Raw genomic sequence first — 18,675 nt, 5'->3', positions numbered from 1 at the left:
CAGATCCCTGCACCGGCCAGCCAAAACCATTTGACAATTAATTTCTCTAAGCCTCAGTGTTCTCATCTACAAAATGGGGATTGTAGAACCCTCCTTATAAATTTATACTAAGGATTAAATAATGTATACATATGATAAGAACTCAATAAATGTTAAGTATTATTATTAGTGAAATAGGATTTTATTTTCATTTTTATTGTCTGTGACAGACTGCTAGTGTTCCACAAATCCACTTTCCTCTTCTACAGTAAGTTTTCCAGCCTTCCTTGCAGCTAGATGTGGCCATGTGACCAAGTCCGGAGCCAACAGATGCAAGCAGAAGTGATGTGCAGCACTTCTGAATCTAAGCCTCAAGACAGTGGAGGGAACTTCTCCACCCTCTCTCCAGCCTCTGTGGACTAGAACACACACATGCTGTTGCCTCTGGACCAGGTAGACAAGAGCGACACTGTATCAGATGGCCTAGCAAGCAAAGGAAGGGAACCAAGGTCCCCAAACAATTGTATGAAGAAGTGCCACCCTGCCAATCTGGACCTCCAAACTGCTATATGAGAAAGAGACTTTGACCATATTTAAGCCACTGGGTTTTCTGTGGTGTCTTTGTTGCAGCAGCTTAGGCTCTCTCTTAACTAATACAGAAATAAGAACCTGGATGTAACAAAAACAAAACATGGTATTCACTTAGCAGACAGGCAGTGGGTTATAAGGAAATAGATACTAGGATGTGGAAAGCCAATAACCCTTGTTATAGCATAACAAAATATGTGATAAAACTTGCAGACAAACCATGTGTTACAGTGCTTGTGGCACATGAGGAAGCAGATATAATAAGGAAGCACATTGGCATACTCTGGATAATTCTTGTTGCTTTTAGCAAGATACCACCAGAATGACATAAGCTCAGGTGAGAATTATCCGGTTTGCAAGCAGGGATGGAAGGGACAGGGCTTGGCCAAGAGAGGTTCTCTCTGCCTGTGGCCTGTAATTCAAATTGACCAAGTCCAGAAACATGGGGTTATGCAAGATTGGAAAGACAACCTCTGTCCCAAACAGCAAGAGGGACGGGCACTGACAGCCCTTCTCAAAGGCCACACATAAAGACAGACAATAGGGGCCCATCGAACTGCCAGGATTAGAGAGTAAGGGGGCTCCCCTCCCACAACCTGTTGTTTCGTATGATCTCAGTCCGCTAAATTGAAGGAGAGAGGAATGAGCAAGTACAAAAGCCGTGAAACAAAAGGGTGAGAAGTCTCTATCTAAAAGGATTCTTTAAGTGAGATCTTTCATGTGGAACTGATTAGCAACAAACAGACCAAAAGTCTACTACGGTTAACTCTGTGAGGGAACTGTATTGCCAAACAAATCACAAGCTCAGCTTGCAAATACCTGTGATTGTTTGATCCTTAAAGGACCCCCCAGCCCCCAAGTGTGCACCAGCAAGAACTGGGTTGTGCAAACCGTACAGCCCCCAAGAGGACAAACTCTCTCACACTTCAGATATGGCAAACAAGGGTAATGGATAACTATGAACTTCCCAAAGAGCAAAATCAGGACCCATAGGGGACTGTGGCCGAGAGCTGCTCCTGGAGAACAAAGGGTGGCCAGATGGGCTGACCCAAGTACCAACCATTGCCAGGCTATGGGCCTCACAATCATTGCAAGCAGAATCCAATAACATCTGTATACCACTGTCTGCTCTGTTCCTTTCTTCCAAATAGACACTTTGTGATTGCCTTGTGTTTACTGTATATGTGCATAGAGTATGCAGACTTGCCTATTAGCTTATTAATGTAAGTACCCAGCCTGTTGGGGGTGTTCTGCACATCACTCAGAAACCCTGGGTTTTGAGCTACGGGACCTGGAGTTGTCTCACTGCGGGAAGCGGTGAGTGCACTGGATGTTGAAAGAAGAGTGCCCACAGACATCCGGATGTCGATGGGGTGGACTGCGGCAGACTGCCCATTGCCCAAACCATTCTCCTTCTCTTCCATGGCAAGAATGCTTTAGCTGCACACATGGCTGCCCATCAGGAGCTTCATCTCCATCCTCTCTTACCGAGAGGTGTGGCCATGTGACCACATGCATGGAAGTGTAAACTGAAGTGAGCACTGCGGGGTCTTGGCCTCACAGCATTGTTGTTCTTTAGCCTCTCTTCCTCATGCCTGCAGAAAGGGACTCAGCTTCTATTCCCAGACATGAATACACCCTCCCAAGGAGGTGGCAGATCAACAAGACAGAAGGAAGCTGGGTCTATAAACTACTGCACAGACAAAAGATATCCACCAGCCTGGACTGGTCACTTCTAGACTTTTAAGGGAGAGAATTTGATATCTAACTTATTTAAGACACTGTCTTTAGAGGTCTCTGTTGCAGCAGTTTAGCCTAATTCGGTGGTTCTAAAACTTTAGATTGCATCAGAAGCCCCTGGAGGGCTCATAAAAATATACACACGATTGATTCAGAAAGTTTGATGTGGGGCCCAAGAATCTGCTTGTCTAACAAGTTTCCAGATGATGCTGATGCTGCTGGTCTGGGGACTAAACTACGACCTATCATATTTTGAATGCAACCTGACTCTCCATGAGAAAACATATTTTTGCCTCAAAACCCATTTTTCCCTAGCTTATCATCTCTTCTGGAAAACAAGGAAACAGGTTGGGAGGGCCTTTAGAGGTCATGATGTGATAGGATGAAACAAAACTACAATCAGATTTTTCAAAGGAAGTCTGAGGATTTCCACTGTTGAAACAGCTTGCTTTTTAAATAAAAGTTTATCTACATGGCAGTTTTGAGCTATAGCTTTCATATAATTGTATTTAATGCTAGGAATTAACATTAGTTATAACAATGTAACTGTACTAATGTATCTAATTTCTGTCAAAGTCCTATTCTAGGACTGATAATAGCTCTAACACACACATCTTCAATCTGTAATTAAAAGACCTGTGAAAAACTCATGCAAATTACTTGATCGATGAATAAAATCAGTATAATGTGACCAGTATTACAGACTTTTTTCTCTACTATACATTCTCTTTGCAACTTTAACATTTGGACCTTCCAGAGAGGATGAGATTGTGTTCTGATATCCAATTACTGATTTAAACAGCCTTTTTAGAAGCCAGAGGAAAAAAATTACATTTAATGTATTCAATTTAATAAGAGTAAAGTATCTTAGTAGTCCTAAGAAAACATTTTCACCAGACTCTGGTACAGTTACTTAAAACTGAGTATCTTGGGCCGAGCCTGTGGCGCACTCGGGAGGGTGCGGCGCTGGGAGCGCGGCGACGCTCCCAGCGGCCGCGGGTTCGGATCCTATATAGGAATGGCCGGTGCACTCACTGGCTGAGTGCCGGTCACGAAAAAGAAAAAAAAAAAAAAAACAAAAAACTGAGTATCTTCTTCAAACTATGGTTTACCTCATTTCAGCAGCCACTTGATAAGGTGTTGTTTTCCAAAGTTCCCCTTGCACTGTTCCCCGATCTGCCACTCTTACTGTGATTGCCTTGCTTGTATTCTTCTTTTCTTCAGAAATGGCAAGTAAGAGCTGATGATCCTTCTTCAATATTTCAAAAAGCTTCAATCTTTCTTTTATGAAATCTGGTTGATGTTTCACCTGAAAATCATTAGAATACAATGATGTTAACATACACGGCCCACTTTTTTCCTGGTTGCTTGGCTCTAAATCAGTACCACCCCTCATTGCCTTCTCACATGCCCTAGGTTTAGTCTCTGTCACTCTACTTCCCACATCCAGAAGACCCGTCTCCACTTATCTACCCCCTTATCAGCTCTAATGTCCAGCCCAAAGCCCACCTCCTTTAACTATGACACTCTCTGGCTTCTCCCTTTTCCACTGTTCACAGCACACATCCTCATAGTCACGCAATACAACAGTTATTTATATACCATCTTACTTTGTTCTCTATTGGTTTCCCCTGTGTGTGTCTGAACTCAACAGACTGATCCCTTTGACACCAGGTATTCCTCCTATGCTCCTAACCAAATATTGATACTTGATAAATACCTTCTGGTTGTTTTAATGATTTATATTAAAAAAAAAAGCAAAGTAGCCAGTTTCTTTAACACAAAAGAAGAGCTCTGCTATCACAACTTAAACAGACTTAACTACAGCTGTGTGGCTAGCTCATCTCTAAGATAATACATCTCGTATCTAAGGATTGCAAAGTTTTATACATATCAATGTGGCCCAAATAATAATTTAATTAGTACAGTAATTATGTTTTTATTTAAAATCTTGGGTAATTAACCATATACACATATTTAGAATTACAGGTAGTGTTTTATATTATTTCCACAGCAATGACTTACCTCACTCTTGGGCCAGCTTTCCGTCATTTTCTTTTCAGTGTTCTTTTCTTGGTTTTGACTAGAAGGAGACTGAAAGATAAATTATAAACGACTTACACCAATGGCAAGAAGGAGCAACGTATCCAAAAACTGAGGAAAGACCGGGACATGCCAAAAGGCTGCAAGTGCCGCATGTTTAGAGGCTCTCTGCCTCCAACATGATCACCACCTACAAGCCCTTTTCCAAGTTTCAGTCCTTCCTGTCTGTGCATTTCACATTCTTGTTAACCACATTTAATATATTTTGCTCTTTAAAAATATTCCCTAAACTTTAAACCAATAATGTCACTGGAAAATGTGTAGCTGCCACCAGTTTTTAAATGCACTATTTCAACAAGATGTTGCTAGAGCAACACAGTTACACTTGGTAAAGAACTGAAGGACATCTCACAGTCCGAGAAAGCCCTCAGAACTCAGAAAGTTTACTATGTTACAGGAAGATAATTTGTCCTTTAATGAACTAAAATACTAAAATACTGTATTAAATGAAGTTAAATATACAGATCTCTCAAGACAGACCACCAAAACAAGTGAACAAAAACCCAAAACCACCTGTCCTAAGTAGCTCAAAACCAGCCATTGGAGGGAATGGAGGGTTTGTGTATGTAGCTATTGATCTTTCTGCCCAAGAATAATGAGTTTTAAGCACTCAAGCATTTTTTCCAACAAATGAAAATACTACTTCTGCTGCTAACAAAATGTGCGGCAAGCTATTTCACGGAAGAGCTGAGAAATTACACCTTCAGGGCGAGCTGGAGATTGCTGGGAATCAGGCCGCCGCAGCAGCACGGGGCAGCGCACGGCAGGGCACCGGGTGGGGGGCGCTCGTGCGGGGCTGCACGCGGGGCACGCCCTGCAGGGCTCCTCCCGCACCCGCGCCTGTCCTCCCAGAGAACCGCCGCGTGCGCACCGTCGCGGCCGGCGTACCCGCCCTGAGTCCCGACCGCCGCGTTACCCGCGCGCCCGGGGCCGCCGCCGCCCGCGCCGCGCTCTCCCTCTTGGCCTGGTGGCTCAGCTCCTCGGCGAGGCACAGCCGCAGGCGGTAGAGGCGGTGGCGCAGGTCGCGGTTCTCAGCCCGGAGCTGCGCCACCTCCCGCGTGAGGCACGGCCCCTCGGCCTGGCACCGGTCGTGCGCGCTCAGCTGTTCGTCCTTCAGGCGCTGGACCTCTGCCCACAGCCAGCGGATGTCTTCTTCCTGCCGCTCCAGGCGCGAAGCCACGGCCTTCGTCGCCAGGGCCTCGGCCGCCATGGCGCCCGCCGCCCTCAGGCACCGACGCCGCGCAGGCCGCCGGCGGTGGTGGATGCGGCGACAGCAACGCCGCGACCCAGAGGAGGGAGGGAGACTGGGAGACGGAGTGGGGGCGGGGCCGAGGCGGGCACACTACAGGGGGCGGGGCGACGGGAAGGGGCGGGGCCGGGGAAGGTGCACTGCTGGATGGGGAATCGACCTCCTTGACCTTCACACTAAGGCTGCCCAATTGCAGAGGCTCCTGGGCCAAGGCACATATAAGATCTCTACAAAAGTTTAAATCTGACCAGCACGAAATTGCTAGCTCCTTGAGTCTAGGGCAAATGCCACATACATCTTTGTATCTCTTGTAACCATGAGCATGAAACTTCCTTTAGCAGGAACACAAGTTGATTTTTATTACTACTTAGAACTTAGAATGTGTCAAACACTGTTCTAAGCTCTTTGCAAATAGTAACTCCTTTAATCCTCATAACAAGAGATACTATTATAACCGTTTATAACTGGAGAAACTGAGGCACAGAGAGGCTATGTCACTCGACCAAGATCACACAGCCACTGCGTAACAGAGTTGGGATTCAGACATAGACAATCTGATGCCACTGTCTATGCACTTAACACTATGGTGCCTTTCAACCTTGGTAAAATTTAATTGAACATGTCATATGATGTGATATAGGTAATAAATGCCATGAGAGTTCTGAAGTAGGACAGCTTAGCTTGGACTGGTGGAGTTACAAAAGGGAGAAATTACTCTGGAAAAAAAAAAGTTGGGGAGATGTTAGAAAGGTGGAAAGGTAGATAAATGACGCTCTAACAGCAGAATCAGTGTGGGAGAAGGAGCTGCCAGGAACAAGCTAATTGGATTAGGCTAACCGGAATCACAAAGAGCTCCCAGGAGGAGGTTCCATAAAGTATGGCACTAACCAGTACCACTGTTTCTTTCTTAGTCCTTTCCCTGGTAAGCTTCTGGACAGAGTTATATAGGACTCACTGGCTCCTCATTCTTCCCAGTCACTTCTCAACCCACTGCCATCTGGTTTCTGCTCCTTCCATTCTGCCATGATCTACATTTAGTCAAATGTCATGGAACCACTTTTGTCACCCCAAAGTTTTCCTGAACCCTTTCAGAATTTGTCTCTCTCGGGCCCCAACCCCAATCCCTAGGCAATCGCCAATCTGCTCTCTGTCGATATAGGTTAGCTTTCATTTTCTAGAGTTTTCTCTAAATGGAATCATACAGTACATACTCCTTTTGTGTGGCTTCTTTCACTCAGAACAATAATTTTGGTATTTACCTATATCTGTTGTTCTTTTCTTATTCTGAATAGTATTCCATTGTACAGATACACGACAATTTGTTTATCCATTCATATACTGATCAACACGTTGGGCTATTTCCAAGTTTGGGCTAGGATCCATCTCGCAGTGAGCCCATTTGGGTCCCCAAACTCACACTGTGCTTATTTCCTCAGTTCCAGAATGCAGGGTTTGAACAGACATACTCAGAATTGGCAGAATCCCCATAGTGGTTCCCTGACTTATGGAGTTAAGGCTATTCTGATAGGAAAGGCAAAGTAGAAACCACTAACAATTTCTCAGCCTATGAAATAGTAAATCAAAATCAATACCACATCCCCAGAGGAACTGCAGAGATCACTACTGTCCTCTAGGATTTGAAAGACGCAGGAGTGATGCTTCTCACCACATACCATTTACCTTACCTATTTAGACTGTGTAGAAGACAAATGGATGTTAGAGAATTACACTGGATTATCATAAGTTTAATTAGATAGTGACACCAGTGGCAGCTGCTCTTTCAGATATGATTTCATTGGTATGCACCTATTGATCTAGCTAATGCTCTTTTTCTCTATACCTGCTAGTTAAAGGCTATCAAAAGCCATTTTGCTTCAGCTGGCAAATCTAGCAATACACCTTCACAGTCTTACCTCTGGACTATATAAATTCTCTAGCTTTATGTCAAAATCTAACCCACAAAGCACTTTGATTGCTGCTTCAGTCCATTAGACATCATGCTGATGTGAATTATTGATCATATCATGCTGATTGTACCTGGTGAGCAGGAAATAGCAAATACTATAGTCACCTTGATAAGGCATGTGGAGGCCATAGAGAGGGAAATATATCCCCAAATTTAAAAATTCAGAGGCCCGCCATCTCAGTGAAATTTCTAGGCATCCAGTAGTTCAGAATATCTACAGATGTCATTTCCAAGGTGAAGAACAAATTGCTGAACTTGCCCTCTTCACTGAGAGGCACAATGCCTAACGGGCTTCTTTGGATTCTGAAGGCAAACATATATCTTATTTGTACATGTTTCTCTGAGCCAATTACTGCCAGTGTTAAGTAGAACCAAGAACTTAAGAAGGTTCTGCAACAGGTCAAGTTGCCATGCAAGCTACTTTTCTACATGGGCTACATGACCCAACAGATGTGTTGGTGCTCAAAGTGTCTGTGGCAGATAAGGGTGACATGTGAAACTTCTAATGGGTCCTTATAGGTGAATACCAGCATAGTTTTTCAGGATCAGAGAGAATAGAATGTCTTCTCTGCAGATAACTGTTCTCCTTTTCAGAAACAGCTTCTGGTTTGCTACTGGGCCAAAGTAAACATAGAATGCTTGATCATGGGCCATTAAATTATCTTGCTACCAAATTTGTCCATTATGACCTGAGTGTTGCCTGACCCATCAAGCTGTGAGGTTGGGCATGCACAGAAGGAGTCTGCCATCAAATAAAGAGGTGTATACCCAATCAGGCTCAAACAGATTACACACAAGTTAGTTGCATAAACAAGTCACTGAGATGACCACAGCCTCTGTGGCCTCATGGGAAACTCAGTTGACTAAGAAAGAGAAAATTTGGGCATGGTTTACTGATAGTTCTACACTCTTATAGAGTAGAAGCCTCTTCAAGTTGACTCCTGAAACATTAATTGCTCACTTGCTTCTGGTATGATAAATATTCCAGATTCATCTTATACCCATGGAATGTCATTTCTCCAATGTGCTCTAGTCCCTTTAGTGGGAATTGGTATTTAGATCACACAATCTTGGTACTGGCAGTGATCCTTGTTTTTAGAACTTTTCTGTAGTTAGGATTGCCAGGTAAATTACACAATGCACATTTAAATTTTAACTTCAGGGAAACAAGTAAATTTTTTTGAATAAGTATGCCCAAAGCAGTATTTGGGGCTATACTTACACTAAAAAATTACTTAAGCCAAAAAGGCATTAAGTGAGACAAAGAAGTACACTTTATAATGTTAAATGCCACATTCTGCAATGAAGATATAGCAATTATAAATATCTATGCACCAAATTACACAGCACTCACCTACTAAAAAACAAACTACAAGAAAGTTAAGCAGAAATAGATAGAATTACACTACTAATAGGAAAGTTTAAGACACCATTTTCAGTTAAAATCAGTTCAAGTGCACACACACACACACACACACACACACACACACACACACACACACACACACACACACACACACACACAAAGTAAGGATGCAAAAGACCCAAAGAATATAATCAAAAAGTAGACATTTTGTGTGTATATATACCCTGATAATAAAGGATGTAACTTCTTCTTAAACAAATATGGATTCTTCACAAAAATTAATCATATACTAGGGCTCAAGGAAGATCTCAGTAGCTACCATAAAGTAGAAATATTAGATACAACACTTTTCGATCCCAATGCAATAAAACTAGAAATTAAAAATGAAACAACAAGAAAAGCCCTTCTACATGGAAATTTAAAGACAACCATTAAACAATTCTTTGTTGCAAGGGAGAACACAAAGAGAAAGTACAGAATTTCTATAAAATAATGATAATAAAAATACTTCAAATCTACCAGATACATAGATCAGGGATGAGAGGAAAATTCATAACTCTAAAATATTGATAAGAACAAAAGAAGAATGAAAATAAATTCTCAATTCAAAAATCTAAAAGAAGGACAGCAAGATAAACAAAAGATGATATCTAATAAAAGTACATATACATTTCTCCCTCAACCCAGCAATCCCACTTCTAGGAATTTATCCTGGAGATACATTGCCAAGAATATGAAAATGCATATGCAGAAAAATATAAGATTACTTGTGATTGTAAAATACTGCATAGCATATTGGTTCAATAAGCTACAGCACACAAACATGATTGAGCACTATGCAGCTGTTAAAAAGAATTAGGAAGGGCTGGACCATGGCTCACTCGGGAGAGTGTGGTGCTGATAACACCAAGGCCATGGGTTCGGATTCCTATATGGGGGTGGCCAGTTACCTCACTTGGGAGAGCATGGTGCTGACAACACCAAGTCAAGGGTTAAGATTCCCTTACCAGTCATCTTTAAAAAAAAAAAAAAGAATTAGGAGGATGCTATGGTTTAAATGTTACCCCAAGCTCATGTTGGAATTTAATCTGCAATCTGGTATTTGAAAGGTGGGGTCTTTAAGAGGTGATTGGACTCTGAGGACTATGCCTTTGTTTCACAGATTAATGGGTTAATGGTTTAATGGATTATCAGGGAGTAGACTGGGGGCTTTATAAGGAGAGCAAGTGAGTATGTTAGAACTCTTGCCATTCTCGCTATCTGATAACCTGCCTTGCCTCAGGACTCTGCTAAGAAGGCCCTCACCAGACATACTCCCTCGACTTTGGACTTCCCAGCCTCCAAAACTATAGGAAATTTTCATTTCTTTATAAATTACCCACTTTCAGGTGTTCTATCATCAACAGTGGTAAACTGATTAATGCAGAGGATCTCTATGATCTGATATGGAGGGATTTCCAGGAGATATTATGAAGTGAAAAAAGCAAAGTTCAAAAGAGTGTATATTGTATGTTAAACATTGTATGTTACCCATTGTGTAAGAAAGAAGAGAGAATAAGAAAACATGCCTATATCTACTTATCATCACAAAAAGAAACAGAAGGATAGACTAGAAAACAATGAAGTTGGTTATCTACAGAGGGTCAGGAGAGGTTAAATGAGGTGTAAGGGACATGGGAGGGATGATACTTCTCTGGGTATATCCTTTTGTGTAGTTTTGACTTTTGAAGCTATATAAATATTCTACATATTCCAAAACTAAAATCAAATCAATAGAAACAGAAAGGGAAGGAGTTTAAATTGAAAACAAATTGAAACAAACAATTTTAATTCAAATGAATGCCATAACCAAACTGAAGGGGGAAAGAAAGAAAAGATGCCTGTACAAGTATAGCCACAGTCTTGGTTGGGGTGGAGTGGGGTGGGGGGAGAATAGTGAACAAAAACTAAACTCTTTTCAGAAGGTTTGTTTATTATAGTGGTATGGGTGAAGGAATTCTGAAACTACTATAGATGTGCTATAGGATCTAGTGAGAGTAAATGTGTTGATGTTACTGTGAACTAGGGCTCTCATTTTAGAAGAAAGACACATATATGGGATGGGAAAAGACAAGAAACACCCTGTGGAGATAGATTGAAATTGGAAGGATTGGTATAAACTCGTAATCTATAAAATGTTATGTGAATATGCTTGTGTATATGCACATATATGTATACGTATGCATGTGTATATGTAAATGTGTATACACCTCCCACCTCATTTCCTAATTCTGCATGCTGAAAGAGTCAAAAAGCAAAGATACCTAGTAGCAATGAGGACACCTAGCATCAAGGTCTTGATCTCTAATATCTTTCCCTGCTAAAGGAACCGGGGCTCCTGGGAGAAAGAGCTATTCCAGAGCTGGACATGTAGGTTCAAGAGAAACCTGTAACATCTTGTTTTACGGTAAATTAAGCAGGTGCTCCCCACAAAAATGATGGGAACATGTCACAAGGACACAGGAACCAGCTTGAGTGGGCTCCCACTGGCCAAAGTAGTACCATCTGAACCCCAAAATTAATTAAGTACAGTAATGAAAATTATAAGCCATTGAAAAATATGAGAATTCATGATTTCATACCAAGAATAGAAAAAAAAAAAAAAGGGAGAGAAGCAAGAGGGCCACTTTATAGTCTAGTGCCAAAGATTAAATGGCAAATGTAGAGGTGGAAGTGGAATTAGCAAATCATCACTTTGCCACCATCATAGTAAAGACTGGATCAGGCAAGAATCATCAGGTTCAACGTTGAGGGCAGTTTAGAAAAGCAGCAGAATTCTTGCATGGTCATAAAATGTCTCGCTGCAAACTGTTTATTAGTTGCAAGGGAGAAAACAAAAAGTAATTATACAGTGGTGATCAAAATTAACATCACCTATGAGGAACAGGTGAACTTCATGTACCACCAGATGTGATATTCTGAAGAGGGCATAACACCTGCTATGCAGAATTCATAGCTAGAATGCAAACCGCAACCTCATCACAAGGAAACATCACACAAACACAAAATGAGCAGCATTTTTTTAAATGTGGGGAAGAGAAGAACTGTATTCTTCAAAAATACTGATATTATAAAAGATAAAGTCTGTAGAAAATGCTCCAGATTAAAAGAAGGTAAAGAGTCATGACAATTAAATGCAATACCTGGCCTCAGGTTAGATCCTGGATGTGGTAAAAATGCTATAAAGGACATTATTTAGTTCCAACAAAATTGGAATACAGTTGTTATATTAGGTAAAAGTATTGTGGTCATGTAAATTTATGAAGTTGATAATTGTTCTAAACCTATATAAGAGAATATCTCCGTTCATAGTAAAACCAAGCTAAAGTGTGTAGTCACAGTATATGCAGCTTACATCCAAAAGGTTCAGAAAAAAATAATGTAGAGGGAGAGAGAACAAATGTTAAAACAAAGGGTAAAATGTTATCCTCAAACATCTGTCAGATTATGTTACTCTCCTGGGTAAATTCTTCAGGAGCTTTCTATCGCAAACAGAGTGAAATCTAAATTCCTTATCAGGACCTGCCAGGCCAGCAGGACTGAGCTCCTGATGGCCTCTCTAACATTACCCGTAATCCCCACACTCTGCATCCCCCTGTGCTAGTCCATGGAGCTCTCAGATCTTCAAATACCTCTCATTCTTTCCTGCCTCTGGGACGTTACATGTTCTGAGCTTATGCTTGTTAACATCTTCCATCCATTCTATACGCGCCTTCCTCTCATCCTGGCGGTTTCAGCTTACCTGCCACTTCCCCACTCCCTCTGAAGTAGCCCTGTGTAGCAAGTGCTTATAATTTTATGCTGCCTCAGCATCCATTTTTAAGTATAAGCTTAACTTTCTCATACCAGAAGCAGGGTTCAGTCACCCCAAACAGTTTCCAGTATTATACGCCATCCAGGTGGCTCCATGTGGTGGCCAGAGATAAAGACTTAGAGGAATCTTTCCTGCCTAACAGCTTCCTTTAAAGGGACCATTCAGATATTTGCAAATTTAAAGTGACTACTTCTGAGTCACACCCTGACTCCTGGAACTAATGCCTGCTTCCTTCAAACCCACCAAATAAAGCGCCCCATGAGAAACCTCTTTAGATAACGCATTGGACCCAATAAAGGCACCGGCCCACGGTCACTTCTCTGTCTCTGTGCCTGCACTCCCTGACCTCCCTCTGTATTGGCCTCCTCTGGGCATGCCCTGTAACCCCTAGGGTCTGTAAGTACCAAAAACTCTTAAACTTTCACATTGTGGTTGTGTCTTTGAAGGCTTGCCTACAATCCATCCCCTGAAGGCAGGGAAACACCCAAAGAACCCATACAGGAAGGTCCCCTGCTGCTGCTCTCTGTCCAGGCCTCTCAGCTGCTGGAGACAGTAGTTCCCAGCTGAGCTGACAGAGTTTCATTCAAAACACCCTGCCCCCATTCTCTCTTGGTCTTTCTTATCTATATTGTAATTAATTAACTTATTTGTCTGCTTGACTTTTTCTATCCCTACCTGGAGTAAGGAAGTTGTCTTATTCGACATTATTCTGTATCATGCACTCAGCACAAAGTTGGCAGCCAAATAAAGAAAATCTTAGAGTGTAAATGGCCTGCAGCAAAACTATGGAGACAGTAAAAATGATCAGTGGTTGCCAGAGGTTGGGGGGAAGGAGGGATAAACAGGCAGAGCACAAAGGATGTTTAGGGCAGTGAAACTACTCTGTGTGATACTGTAATAGTAGACACATGTCATTATTCATTTGTCCAAACCCATAGAATGTACCCACCAGGAAGGAACTCTAATGTAAACCATAATGACATAAGAAGATAGGTTCATAGATTATAACTTATGCACCACTCTGTGCAAATGTTGATAGCAGGGACGCTGTGCATGTGTGGAGCAGAGGGTATAAGGGAACTCTCCATACTTTCTCCTCAACTTTGCTGGGAAACTAAAACTGCTCTAAAAAATTAAGACTATTTTTTAAAGAAGAAAAAAAAATGGCTTAAGTGAATACAAAATACCACAAGATGGCACTATTGCTCTGAGAAGCGTCAATGAAGGACCTATTTACAGAAATTGCTGGTGCTGAAGAACGTAGGAGGGTTCAAAGTTGGGCAGGTGACTGTCTTTGTCCAAGTTCTTTATGAAGCTCTCAGTGCTTGACAATATCGCCACAGCCCAGCCCCAAGTTTCACTTTCAATGGGTGTTTTTAAATGTACGTTTTATTATTATTCAGGTATAGTGAGGCCAACAGATCGGGAGATGATTGTCATTGAAAAAAGTTTGTGGGCCGGCCCGTGGCTCACTCGGGAGAGTGAGGTGCTGATAACACCAAGGCCACAGGTTCGGATCCTATATAGGGATGGCTGGTGCGCTCACTGTCTGAGCGTGGTGCTGACAACACCAAGCCAAGGGTTAAGATCCCCTTACCGTTCATCTTTTTTTAAAAAAAAAAAAAGTTCGTTACTCGCAGTTCCCAAGAGGAGGGCAACAGGTCAGCCAGGAGATAGAGAAGCAGGAGGAAAACGTGGGCAAGAGCCTTTATTGTGGCTTCCATGGTGTATTAGTCCATTTTTGTGTTGCTATAACAAAATACCTGAAACTGGGTGATTTATAAAGAAAAACGAAATTTATTGCTTACAGTTTCTGAGGCTGGGAAGTCCAAACTCTATTTGGTGGTGGTGACAGTGACCCAGGGGTCTCACATTTTAAGATGGTGGAAGCAGAGAGAGCAGAGAGAGAGAAAGGCAGACTCTCCTCTTCTTTTAAAGCCCTCAGAACCTCGTCCCTGACCACCATTTCTAATCCATTTACTACTGCACTGTTCTACAATCTAATCACCTCTTCAAGGCTCCACCTTTCAATTATGATAATAGGCTATCCTACCCTCTTAACAGTCACAGTGGGGGCTAAGCGTCTAATACATAAAACTTGGGGTACAAATTCAAGCTTCAATGAGTTTGGGGGACATAATTCAATCCACTACACATGAGAAGGAATGGAGAGGCAGGGTGAACCGGTTTAGGATTGGCTAGTTTGAATCAATTCAGTGGGCTCTGGGGTATAGGGAACGTCCTAGTGGTCTGGTACCTGGCCCTGGGGTGGTTAGGGCAGATGGATAATGGTCCAGCGTGTAAGAGCCTGATAAAGGAGGTGTTTGGGGTGTGAGCTCTGGTTTGCATATGAAAGGCAGGCTTTCAGGTGAGTTCTTTGTCATCTCTAGAAATTAACCACACAGTTAATACTGCAGAGCATGGTGACATGATGTTATTTTCTCAAGATCATACACAAGGTCAGAAGCAAAGCCAGGAAAAGTCTTTTCATATGGTTACTACCACTAGGCCACGCAAAGGAATTTTGATTTCTTAAAAAGTAAATCTTCCACACAGAAAAGTTCTAACTGCTTCTGTAAACTAAACTGGCGAGAATATGTATTACTATAACAATAGATCTTTTCCTTTTTTTTTTTTTTTTTTTTTTACCAATTTTCTGACCAGAAAAAAGAAACATTGCAGCTCCTTTTTTAAAAAAATTAGTTTTTTCTTTTTATTGAATCAAAATTGATTATACATATTTTGGGAGCTCAACATTGAGGTATGTTGATCAAATCAATATTACTAACATATATATTATTATAAATCATAATTATTCTTTATGGCCCTTGTCCAATCTCTCTCCATCCCCCTTCTTTCCCTCCTCCCTCCTCTAATTACCCTAGATTTCTTCTCTCCTTCTGAAAGAGTAATGCTTACTCTGTTAATTTGTTGCCTAGATGATCTGTCCAATGCTGAGAGGTGTGATCAGGTCCCCCAATATTATCATAGAGCAGATGCTTCTTCTGTCACTCTGGAATGGGCTTTGTGGAGAGAGACATCCTCTTCTTTTCTTTATCGCTGCTGGTGACTCTCCTTGTGTCAATGCACTCCAGTGGCTGGCGGACCATCTGCGTGGTGGTTGTGGCATCTAGCCGCTTTCACGGCAGTTGTGGTGGCTGTGGTGGCTATGGTGGTCCACCCACATGGAGGTGATGTTTCTGGCGTGCTCTTTGGCACTGCTGGTGTGCCTGGTTGTGGGGTGTGTCTGGACCCCGGCTCTATGTGTCAGGTCCCTGGGTGGGCCTCAAGGCACTGGCACAGTGTGCCTGGTTGTGGGAGGGGTCCAGTCCCCTTCTCCATGACTCAGGTCCCCAAGCAACTCCTTTAAATCACTCCTCTTTACCTGCACATGGTCTGAAGGTGGCTTTAGGAGAGAAGACACATGTGATGTGAGTGGGAGGAGAACCTAATGCCGTAACTCATTCATATTGGCAGATGGACAGGAACAGGACAGAGAGCGCACCTGAGAGAAGAACTGGTCACCTGCAGGCCCTTCCAAGGAGTGTCCTGAGGTTACTTTAGGGCCCGAGAGGTTCCAGGCAGGTGTAAACATGAGAGCTGGCTCAGAGCAATCGTATTATATCCACACAATCCGCAGTGAGGCATCACTTGTGGCAGCGGCCTCCCCTGAGCCAGCAATAATCCCTTCTTCTAATCTGGTTTCATTAAGTGGACACCAGGCTTGGATCATAGGAGAGGGGTCATTTATGGGATTGTGTTGTTTAAACAAGCAATCACTTAGACATTTTCGAATTCCTTTAAAAGGGTCGTGAGGGGGACTATACTACGAAGAAATAGCACACAGTAGATAGTTTAATGAAACTGAAACACATTTATGCAACAACTGGCTTTGGCTACTTTCCTTTACTGTCTATAGTTTTACCACAATGGGGTGTCTAACCCCAGGCAAGGGTGGCAGAAGTCCAGGGAGAGGTGAGCAGCATCAGTTGTGGTACAGACACCTACCTTATGATGGGACAATTTAATATAGATTACAAGCATGGTATATTCATAATGTTGACAATAATCATTTGTGGATGTGGGGTGGAGGCAGCCTGGGGCAATGACTATATGGGGATAAAAGGAAGAATTTGAATTGAACAGGAGTTAGCCAGACTGCATCTCTTGTTCATCTTTTGCAGTTTATTGCTGCAAAGGGTTAATTAGAGAGGTGCAATCCTCTTGGGCCCAGACGGTCAGCCCAGCACAGCTCCCTGAGTTTAATCCGAGGCCATCTCTCTCCCTGCAGATCTCCAGTCATTCCAGATGGCAGTATGGCTTTGCTTCCAGGTGTCCGTGGGGCGTGGACATTGCCCAAGGACGCTGTAGAGCAGCAAGGCGCGGGCTGCACACGTGCCAGGATGTTCGAGACAGGAGCCAAGTCTTGCTTTTATTACTGTGAGACAAGAACACAGAGAGAAAAGGAGAAGAGGAACAGGTGGCTTTCAGAATTACTGATGAATTATAAAGAGACGATCCTAAAGGAATTCAACGTGAGCCGGGTGCTCCCACGCTTGGTGTATGATGGTGTGTTCTCCTTGAAGGAGTACAAAGAGATTCTCTCTCGGGATTGCTATCCAAAAACAGTGGAATATTTTTTCCTGAAGCTTTTTCTCAAAGGTCCCACTGCTTTCTGTGCTTTCTGCACCCATCTGGAGGAATTCTGTCCTTACTTGCTCACCTGCTTTTTTCTTTATTACCAAGGTAAGATCATAGTTTGCTCTGAAAAGTAGTAAGCTTAATAACGGTCTGAGCAAAGCATTGGGCACCCCACACACACTATGTGATAATGAGTTTCAATACAGCATTGATTTTTATTTTAATAAAAATAGCCAATGCTGGTCTATAATATCTCATGATACAGAAGTAAACATCTGTGATGCCAAATAAAACCCTGAATAGCCCCTGACACAACCTGAGGGGTGATTTCTAATCATCCAATAGAAAAATGTGTATCTTTCTTGTTTTAATGAGGATTTTTAAGTGCAAGTTATAAAATATTAATATGCTAAGGAAGCTGGACTAGGCTTTCATTCTACAGGTAGAGGCACAAAAATGATCACAGTTCCTCAAAATGTTAGTTACCATATGACCCAGCAATTCCCGTATATTCCACTCCTGGGTATATACTCAAGAGAATGAAAACATGTATTCACACAAAAATAATGTACATAGTAGCATTATTCATAATAGCCAAAAAGTAGAAACAACCAAAATTGTCCACCAACTGAATGAACAAACAAAATATGAAAATCTGTACAACAAAATATTATTCTGCCATAAAGAGGAATGAAGTACTGATCATGCTACAACACAGTAAACCTTAAGAACCCTATGATGAGAGAAAGGAGCCAGTTGCAAAATGCCATGTATTGTAGGAATCCATTCATATGAAATGTCCAGAACAGGTAAGCCAATAAAGACAGAAATCAGATTAGTGATGACCATGGGCTGAAAGCCAGGGGAAATAGGGAATGACTGCTAATGGGTACAATATTTCTTTTGGGGTTGATGAAAATGTTTTGAAATTAGATAGTTGTGATATCTGTGAATATACTAAAAAACACTGAATTGTATACTTTAAAAAGGTGAGTTTTGTGGTATGTGAATTACAATATCAATAAAGCTGTTATTTTAAAAACTTGGCATGAAAGTCTTCTTAGCTGTTGCTCTTCTCCCAGTTTTTCAAAGAGAGCCCTGTAATTGCCTATCTCAGTTTCCCAACCTCATTCCTTCTAAAGAAAAAGGATTCTTTCCTGCTAAGAGAGGGTTTGGGTTGGTCAATACAA

The 18,675-nt window shown here is 42.1% G+C and overlaps 1 protein-coding gene across 2 annotated transcripts in view; it reads right to left on the bottom strand.

The window, feature by feature from the left end:
- The window catches only part of TARS3 (threonyl-tRNA synthetase 3), a 65,837-nt gene extending 60,150 nt beyond the window's left edge, over window positions 1–5,687 (bottom strand). For both annotated transcript variants that reach the window (XM_063089257.1, XM_063089258.1), the window contains exons 1-3: window positions 5,327–5,687; window positions 4,333–4,401; window positions 3,420–3,616 (exon numbers count right to left, since the gene is read on the bottom strand). In XM_063089257.1, coding sequence (XP_062945327.1) covers window positions 3,420–3,616; window positions 4,333–4,401; window positions 5,327–5,620 — 560 coding nt within the window. In that variant the 5' untranslated portion in view covers window positions 5,621–5,687. The remainder of the gene's footprint in view (window positions 1–3,419; window positions 3,617–4,332; window positions 4,402–5,326) is intronic.
- Window positions 5,688–18,675: the final 12,988 nt, after the last annotated feature.

The sequence above is a fragment of the Cynocephalus volans genome, chromosome 3 (assembly GCF_027409185.1).
Source record: "Cynocephalus volans isolate mCynVol1 chromosome 3, mCynVol1.pri, whole genome shotgun sequence".
Lineage (NCBI taxonomy): Eukaryota > Metazoa > Chordata > Mammalia > Dermoptera > Cynocephalidae > Cynocephalus > Cynocephalus volans.
The sequence above is the reverse complement of the archived record's forward strand: the minus strand, read 5'-3'. Positions and strand labels throughout refer to the sequence as shown.